At 52.1% G+C, this 9162-nt stretch overlaps 1 protein-coding gene across 1 annotated transcript; it reads right to left on the bottom strand.

The window, feature by feature from the left end:
- Positions 1–884: 884 nt before the first annotated feature.
- LOC103351829 (CXXC-type zinc finger protein 1) lies at positions 885–7246 on the bottom strand. The gene is made up of 9 exons (XM_051827065.2): positions 7182–7246; positions 4349–4461; positions 4060–4226; positions 3584–3791; positions 3376–3486; positions 3061–3110; positions 2748–2844; positions 1238–1390; positions 885–1161 (listed from the first exon to the last, which is right to left on the bottom strand). The coding sequence occupies exons 2-9, from the start codon at positions 4361–4363 to the stop codon at positions 1015–1017; spliced, it is 948 nt and encodes a 315-aa protein (XP_051683025.1). The 5' UTR covers positions 4364–4461; positions 7182–7246; the 3' UTR covers positions 885–1014.
- Between the last annotated feature and the right edge of the window lie 1916 nt (positions 7247–9162).

The raw sequence follows: 9162 nt of genomic DNA, 5'->3' as shown, positions 1-9162 counted from the left end.
ATTAGGGGACACCAGCCCATGTTACCCAGCCCTGACCTTCTCAAGATGCATCTCAAAAGGGAGTACTAAAAGATGGCATTTGGCATAGTGATTAAAATGCCACATTGGGGCACCTGTTTCTGAGCGCCTGCGTTTGAGTCCAGGGTTCATTTCAAGTTCTATCTTTCTACTACTTTCTATGATGGCTTAAGCATTTGGGCCCTTGCCACTCACATAGCAAATCCAGATTGAGTTCTTGGTTGTTGGGGACATTTAGATGGAAGACCTCTCTCTCTCACCCACTCTTAGATAAAAATAAATAAATAAGCTGATAAATCAATAAATCATAAATAAATCAAACATAAGCAAATAATCATAAACTGATACATAAGTCATAAAGAAAACAAATAAATCAATAAATAAACCAATACATGAATCATCAATAAATATAACAGGAACAAATAAATCATAAGTAAATAAATATTTTTAAAAATAAAAGGGAAACCTACTATCCTCAACCTTTTCCCAATATCTCTGGCTGAAGAATATTAACAATTTCATAGGCGCGGGCAGATTGGTTAATCAGATGCTGACTACACACCCGATGGTCCCAATGGCGGTTTGGAGGACCAAGGGTCGTGGACTCCTCCAGCAGAGCACTGAGTGGGCATCACCCAATACCCACTCACAGGCATGGCAGCTCCCACTCGGGACTTTATACTCAATTTGCGATTGGCTTTCTGGCCAGGAACAGATCTGGGATACGTATGGGATCAAACCTTTGTTCTTTCAAGATTCTTGACCCAGTCTCCAGACAGTGGTGATGAGAGCAGAACAGATCTCCTGGTCTCACCCAGGTTCAGGGAAGAAAGAGACACAGGGATGAAGGAATGGAATGGGAACCCATGGGATTTTGAGACACCCTCTCCCAAAGGAGGGACAGAGAGGCGACCAAAGGTAGACACACAAGCCCAGAAAAAAACTACACAATGTCGTGAGAAAAAAAAAAAGTGGATGGAGGGGGATGCAGCAGGCTCAGCTGTCCGCCCGGGAGCGCAGGTCAGAGGTGAGCGGATCGTGCTGAATGGTCTGGTGAAGCATCAGCCCCAGGAGTCCTGCCCGATTGGTCATAGCCATGCGCACCTTTTGCTCTTGTTCGAACAGCTGTTCCAGCTTGTGCAACTGTAAGAGATGCGTGTGAGAGGGAGAGACCAGGACCCCACCCTGTCGCCCAGCCCCAGTCGGCCGTGCAGCTTACCGCCCGCACGCGTTCCAGGTCCACCTCGGCGCGCCTCAGCTTCTCCCAGCAGTAGTGGCGGTTGCACAGGTGTTTGGGAAGGCGACAGAAATCACCTGTGAACTCAAAGACATTGCTCACTAGCGGGCAACCACACACCTCGTCTTTGGACACCTGTGGGGAGAATGAAGGATGATGAGCTAGGGAGGAGGGTAGCAGGTGGGGTGGATCAGGTGGGCAAATGGGAGCAACAGGAGCATGGAGGGGAGGGAGGAGCAGAATGGGGGAGATATCAGGTGAGTGAGGGAGATGAGCTCGGAGGAGAGGGGACAGGTGAGCTTGCTAAAGCATGGAGCGTGGAGGATTGAGGTGAGCCAAGCAGGGATGGAAGAATGGAAGTGATCAGGCAGGAAGCAGTGGAGAATAGAAAGAGATCAAACAGAAGAGGGGGAGACTGGAATGCAGGACACACAGGCAGAATAGGTGGAATGGAAACAGGCAGGCAGCAGGAGGGGAGGGATGGGGGGGTGGTTGAACAGGGGAGAGGCAGAGCAGTGGGAGCTGTTGAGGCCTGGAGGAGGTGAGGAATGAACCAGGGACGGTAAAAGAAATGGGGGGGGGGGCAGGGGAGCGGCGCCGTGGCACAGTGGGCTAAGCCTCCGCCTGCAGCGCCGGCATCCCATAGGGGCACTGGTTCATGTCCTGGCTGCTCCTCTTCCAATCCAGCTCCCTGCTATGGCCTGGGGAAGCAGTGGAAGATGGCCCCAGTGTTTGGGCCCCTGCACCCGTGTGGGTAGACCTGGAAGAATCTCCTGGCTCCTGCTTCGGATTGGCGCAGCTCCAGCTGTTGTGGCCACTTGGGAGGTGAACCAGCAGATGTTTCTTCCTCTCTGTTTCTCTACCGCTCAAATAAATAAATAAAATTAAAAAAAAAAAAAAAAGAAATGCAGCGGGGCGTAAACAGGTAGAAAGAGAGGACTTAGATGTCAGGCCGAGTGCAGATAATTGGGGGACAGTGAGGCAGGAGAATGAGATGGAAGGAAGTGAGAGAGTGAGGAAGACAGGAAGCAGGGCCATCATGCTGGGGGCAGGGAGGGAACAGAGTGGCCAGGCAGGGAGTGGGGCAGGAGTAGAGCAGAAGAAGGGGTGCTGTTCACATAGCGAGGAGGGCGGGACCACAAGCAGGTAAGGCAGGAAGGGAAGGAGAAATGTGGGGTGTGCAAGCCGGCAGGGTAGGAAAAGAACAGTCAGGGAGAGATGAGTTAAGCAAAGAGGGAGCTCAGGGAGTAAAGGGGGAAGGTTGAGGGGCCAGCCTGGGAAGAGGGGAAGCACAGGGCTCAGCCAGAAGGCAGGGAGGGGGAAGGGAAGCAGAGGTGATCAGGCAGTGAGGAAGGAGGGATGGTCGGCAGGCTGGTGGAAGACAAGGACAGGGATGGGGAGGAAAGTAGAAATGAAATAGTCTGAGAAGAAGGCACTGGGGGCCCATCAGGCAGGAATGGAGGGTGAGGAGGTGAGCAAGGAAGACTCTTACCTTGGGGTCCCGAGTGTGCTCGGGGCACAGCACCTGGAGCCGCTTACAGTACCTCTTACTCTCTGGGTTGTAGACATCACAAAAGAGTCGTGTGGTCCTGGGGAAGAGGTGGAAAGGGGGGAGTGCTGAGGGTGAGGGGGGAGTCCCATTCCAAACCCTGCCCACATGTTGTCCCCTGAGCCGGCATACCCTGCTTCTAACCACACCCACCTCTGCCTGTGAGTCTACGCACATCCTGCCCTTGACCTTGCTCGCCCTTGCTCATCACCTTGTCCACCTCATGCCTTTGACTGCATCTAGCACCCGCACTCACCCTTCAATGCAAGTAGGGTACAAGGATCCAAACGATACCTGGCACTCATACTGGGAAGAAGGCATAAAGAAGAGGAACTGTGAGTGGACAACATGTGTTCTCCCATGATGAGGCCCACACGACCCATCTGTGCTTCCTGGCCCCTGTGCTCCTGTCTGCCCAGCAGAGGTCCCTCCTACCAGTGACGAATGCCCCACCTTGGGTCTCATGCTGGGGATGGGATGAAAGAACACAACAAATACTGACGGCAAACCTGCCCCCTCTGAATCCTGCCCACCCTCCACCGCACCCAACCCTGAACACTCTTGCGCCAACCTTGGCAAAGCAGCGCTCCATGTGGCGCAGGGCCAAGTGCATTTTGATGGATCGCCCGCAGGAGACACAGAAGATTTGCAGGTCTGCCTGGTCCTTCTCAGTTTTGTCTCTCTGCTTGGGAGAGAGCCGGTGAAGCAGAGCAGGGTGAGTTGACAGGCAGGGCAAGATACTGGCACCCTCATGCTCCACCCTACCCACGCCCTCTCACCTCCTCGTCCACACACACAGTCTGCTGCTTGCCACGCAGGATGATGGCCTCAAGTTCATATAAATGGTGTTCCATGTGCTTCAGGTGGCTATGGGTGACCTGCTTCTCGTGATCGATTTGCTCCAACATTTTTTGGTTGATCTCCTGAGCGACGCAGGGGCTGTTCTGCCACTGCTGGATGCGCTGGGGCAAGATCTCATAGATGCGTCTGGAAGAGGGAGACAGCAAGAAGTGGAATGCGTGGATGGGGGCAATGAGGAAAGAAGAAATAGATAAGTGATTGAAGGGTGAATGGGCAATTGAACAGTGGATGGATGATGAGTGATTTTACAGGCGGATAAATGGATTGGTGGGTGGAACGTGGAAGGTGGCTCCGTGGGTGGGTGGCTACAAAGGTGGGCTGGTGGATGCACTTACAGATGGCATAGATCACACCCTACTTCACCACTCATCCCTGCACCTCCAAGCGCACTCACTCAGCTGCAAGCTTCATGCCGCAATCATCCGAGCAGTACTTCGAGCCTGGACGGGCAGCATACACACAGCGAGGCCCCAAGCACTGCTGCAGTGGAGTTGAGGCCGCAGGATCTGTGTGCTCTTTGTGTTTCTTCTTGTGTGTGTGCTTCTGCTTCTGCATATTCTTCTGCGGGGGGCATAAAAGGCAAGATCAGGAGAATCGATGTCAAGCCCTAACCCCTGTACCCCTGCCCTGCATCCCACCTCTGACCACCCCCTTCCACGCCTCTGCACCACCATGTCTGTCACCTTCTCTTTCTCCATTATCTTCGAAGTCTTCACGTGCCGCAAATTCACTGGCTGCTTCCGTGGCTCAAATATGGGGTCCGGAAACGGGAGCTCCTTGGTTCATTCACCCAGGGCTGCAGATCAGGAAAAGGCTGATGGGCTGCCTGCAACTGCTTTGTCAAAACAATGGTCTTTGGCCACTCCCTGCCTCATTGCTGAATCTCGGCCTTCCTTGTCCCCCATCCTCCCATCCTGGGGCTTGCCACGCACGTAGCAAGCTTTGATTGCCCAAAGGCCCCTCTGTTCAAGAGTCGTGAAGTAGGCAGAAGTCCTATAGCAGCTTGGGTGTTGCTGTTGTCTCAGGTGCCTCCTTTAAATTTCTTTTTTAAAAAAAAATTTTTTAACAGATAGAGATAGAGAGAGAGACAGAGAGAAAGGTCTTCCTTCTGTTGGCCCCCCCCCCCCCAAATATCTGCCACAGCCGGAGCTACACTGATCCGATGGCAGGAGCCAGGTGCTTCTCCTGGTCTCCCATGGGGTGCAGGGCCCAAGCACTTGGGCCATCCTCCACTGCACTCCTGGGCCACAGCAGAGAGCTGGCCTGGAAGAGGGGCAGCCGGGGCTAGAATCGGCACCCCGGGGATGTGGGCACCGCAGGCGGAGGATTAGCAAAGTGAGCCACAGCGCCAGTCCCATCCTCCTTTAAATTTCTACTGGCACCACTGCCATCTGGTACTTTTGAGCCAACCTGGACTTCTGTGGTTAAGGCAGCTGTGAAGTGGGCAGTGGCCAGCGAGGCCAGACAGAAGTTTCCTGAGGCATTATGGGAAAGAGCTGAGTCAAGCCTTCAGCAACAGCTCTGTTCCCAATCTCCAGAACTCCAGGGACCAGGGGATTATATGTGGGGCTCTTGTGCTGCGGGGAGGAGGGCTCTGGAGGTGGCCTAACTAGTTAGGGACAAGGCCACTCTACTCCAACACTCTTCATCATACCCTGCCAGAATATACTAACCCTTGCATGCCTGGGAATGACTGTAACTACCTGGCTCTGCAGGCCCACCTTACCCACCTAACCATATACGGCCCCACCCTACTGACCTGCATGCTTAAGACCCAGCCTGGGCCGGCGCCGCGGCTCACTAGGCTAATCCTCCGCCTTGGCGCCGGCATACCGGGTTCTAGTCCCGGTCGGGGCACCGGATTCTGTCCCGGTTGCCCCTCTTCCAGGCCAGCTCTCTGCTGTGGCCAGGGAGTGCAGTGGAGGATGGCCCAAGTGCTTGGGCCCTGCACCCCATGGGAGACCAGGAGAAGCACCTGGCTCCTGCCATCGGATCAGCGCGGTGCACCGGCCGCAGTGCGCCAGCTGTGGCGGCCATTGGAGGGTGAACCAGCGGCAAAGGAAGACCTTTCTCTCTGTCTCTCTCTCTCACTGTCCACTCTGCCTGTAAAAAAAAAAAAAAAAAAAAAAAAAAAAAACACAAAAAAACAGCCTGTGCCCAAAAAGCTAGGCTCCACCCCTTCAGACTAGTTCCGCTCTGCTTGCCCCACCCCTGCATCAAAGACAAACCCACTACCCTGTTTAAACGCCTGAACAAACACATTTGGCCCTGCCCCTCAAACACGCTCGGCCCACCTGCCTCCTTGCCACTCGAGCTAGTCTTTTTTTTTTTTCTTTTTAGACAGTGAGAGAGAGAGAGAGAGAGAGAGAGAGAGAGAGAAAGGTCTTCCTTCCGTTGGTTCACCCCTCAAGTGGCCGCTACGGTCAGCGCGTTGCGGCCAGCGCGCTGCGCCGATCCGAAGGCAGGAACCAGGTGCTTCTCCTGGTCTCCCATGCGGGTGCAGGGCCCAAGCACTTGCCCATCCTCCACTGCACTCCCGGGCCACAGCAGAGAGCTGGCCTGGAAGAGGGGCAACCGGGACAGAATCCGGCGCCCCGACCAGGACTAGAACCTGGTGTGCCGGCGCCAAAGCGGAGGATTAGCCTAGTGAGCTGCGGCGGAGCTAGTCTTTTCACGCTCTGCTTGCCTAGCTCTGTCACTACGACTCACCTTACTTTCCCGGGCCCGTGATCTTTGCACGTGGCTGAACCTGCCCCACCCCCTTCGAGGCTTCACCCCCCACCAGCCTCCGTGAGCTGCCCCTACAATGTAGTGCTTTGTCTAGTTGCTTCACACACCGAGTCTGTCTCACCTCCCAGCGTGCCAGGACAAGCTGATACAAATCTACCATCCCCCCCTCCCCCAACGGTTCGGGCCGACCCTGCGCCACCTGCCTAGAATAATTGAGCAATCTTTGCTCTAAAAAGTACTCCTATCTGTACCCAGTAACACCATTTAAAACATATATACACACTTGTGTGTGCACACATACAAACAGACCACTATTCTCGATGATTAAAAGAACACACACAAAGATACACATGCGGTGAACAAGACAATGACCAATTTGAGAACTCATACTTATCAAGAGAGTGAGGTAATATTAAAACCTCACCCCGGACTTCGCTTTAAAGAGCTCTGAACACTTTCCAATGAATACGCGTCACACAACATAGAAATAAATTTCACTAGAAATCAATAAAAGCCTTAACTTTTCGAAATTTGAAAGGCGAATCGAAACTGTCGCTTAAAACTAACAAATTCTAAACAGAACTTAACAATTACGAAAGCTATCCATACTCAAACTTTTGGTTTTATATAGAACTTTAAGACAAGGTTATGAGAAAAGAAATATGGAAATCGATCGGAATCCTCACCTCGGAGCATTCAACTCGGGTTACCGCAAGTCCCCACCCTGATTCCCAAACACCTCAAACCCTCTCCAAAGGCCGCGCACCCACGCCTCGCGTCACTAACCGCGCAGCTCTTCAAAGGAGTTCCGAAATATCTCAACGCTCGTACAGTGCACGGGGAAAAAAAACTGCTGCAGTAACTTCCGGCTCCAGCCCCGCCCCATCTCGAACTCGTTAACCTTGCTCTCGCACAGGACCCCCTAGAGGAGCGGCTGTACCCTGCAAAGTTCAGTTATGAAGAATCGAAACTTACGGCTATGCGGGCGCCATACTGTACAACACCTAAAGCCGCTGCAAGCGCACTTGTCTCTTCAGACAACGCCTTCGCTTTCTGAACGTGATCATTCCATTATTGCAAAAAGCAGGCAAATTGCCTTATCATTTCCAATTATTTTGCATAATTTCCTGTTATTATTTTACCGTCATTATTAATTAGGAGGTAGGCAATAAAAAGAAAAGGCACATAAATCAACTTTTAAGTCAAGAAAGTAAAATAAGGTTTATAGAAAGGGCAGGAGAAAACAACACAATCTAAGAAAGTAAAAATGAGTTTATATTTGAAGTTCATACATTATTATGTAATCAGGAATTTTAAAAAAGTTGTTAGCCGGCGACGCGGCTCACTAGGCTAATCCTCCGCCTTGCGGCGCCGGCACACCCGGTTCTAGTCCCGGTCGGGGCGCCGGATTCTGTCCCGGTTGCCTCTCTTCCAGGCCAGCTCTCTGCTGTGGCCTGGGAAGGCAGTGGAGGACGGCCCAAGTATTTGGACCCTGCACCCCATGGGAGACCAGGAGAAGCACCTGGCTCCTGCCATCTGATCAGCGCGGTGCGCCGGCCACAGTGCGCCAGCTGTGGCGGCCATTGGAGGGTGAACCAACGGCAAAGGAAGACCTTTCTCTCTGTCTCTCTCTCACTGTCCACTCTGCCTGTCCAAAAAAAAAAAAAAAAAAAGTTGTTAATCGGCGCTGCCGTGCTATGGTGTGATCCAACGATCACTGAACTCCTCTCTGGGCCTCAGTTTCCCGATCTGTACAAAGGGCACAGTCAGGCCCCAGCACGTGGTATGTTGGGAGGATCCTCAGGTGTCTGCTCTGCACACTTCGGCTGGACCTCACACCCATCGGGTCCCACATGGTCACACACCTGACACTCCTTCGTGAAGCCCCTCTCCCCACCGCCCCCTGTCCCTGATTCCAAACCTGCACAAGAACCTGGATCCACACAACCCTTCCCTGGCAAGACTGCCGACTCAGGGGGCCAGCGCTGTGGTGTAGCCGGTAAAGCCGCCGCTTGCAATGCCAGCATCCCATATGGGCGCCGGTTCGAATCCCGGCTGCTCCTCTTCTGAACCAGCTCTCTGCTGTGGCCTGGGAAAGCAGTAGAAGATGGTCCTTGGGCCCCTGCACCAGGGTGGGAGACCCGGAAGAAGCTCCTGGCTTCCGATCAGCTGAGCTCCAAAAGAAGATAGACCCCTCTGTGTCTCTCTCTCTGTAGCTCTACCTTTCAAATAAATAAAATGTTTAAAAAAACTTGTCAAAGTGGTAAACTCTCGAGGTAGACATTGTCATTTGGGATGGAAATTAACAAATCCAACCATATGCTGTTTATGCCAAACCTAGCAAATCATAAAGACACAGTAAGAAATTAGAAATAGATGGAAGAAAATTTGGCAGATACACGCCAATCAAAATAAAGCCACATCAATTATGTTCAAATCAAAGTGAAAAGATGAGAAACAGTATTGAGATTGAGATTATTCCACCATGATGAATATATAAAATATTCCAATATATATAAATTCTAATTTTATATCCACTTAATAAAATGGAATAAAGTAAACATAATAAAAATATGTTTAAAAAATAGGGCCTAGCTCTAGGTATAGTGAGCTAAGCCTCCACCTGTGGTGCCGGCATCCCATATGGGCTCAGGTTCGTGTCCTGGCTGCTCCTCTTCCCATCCAGCTCTCTGCTATGGCCTGGGAAAGCAGTAGAGGATGGCCTCTGGCAGGGTGGTTTTAAGTTTACAATTTTCCCACAGGACAT

The sequence above is a fragment of the Oryctolagus cuniculus genome, chromosome X (assembly GCF_964237555.1).
Source record: "Oryctolagus cuniculus chromosome X, mOryCun1.1, whole genome shotgun sequence".
In the NCBI taxonomy this organism is placed as follows: Eukaryota; Metazoa; Chordata; class Mammalia; order Lagomorpha; family Leporidae; genus Oryctolagus; species Oryctolagus cuniculus.
Note: the sequence above shows the minus strand (reverse complement) of the source record. Positions and strands in the feature narration are given on the sequence as shown.

Bases quoted from the DNA above. Each gene is read 5' to 3' on its own strand.
- LOC103351829 (XM_051827065.2), bottom strand. The intron at 3,792-4,059 runs GTGAGTGCGCTT...TCCCTCTTCCAG, and splicing joins GGCATGAAGCTTGCAGCTGA to ACGCATCTATGAGATCTTGC. The intron at 1,391-2,747 runs GTAAGAGTCTTC...TTCTCCCCACAG, and splicing joins AGCACACTCGGGACCCCAAG to GTGTCCAAAGACGAGGTGTG.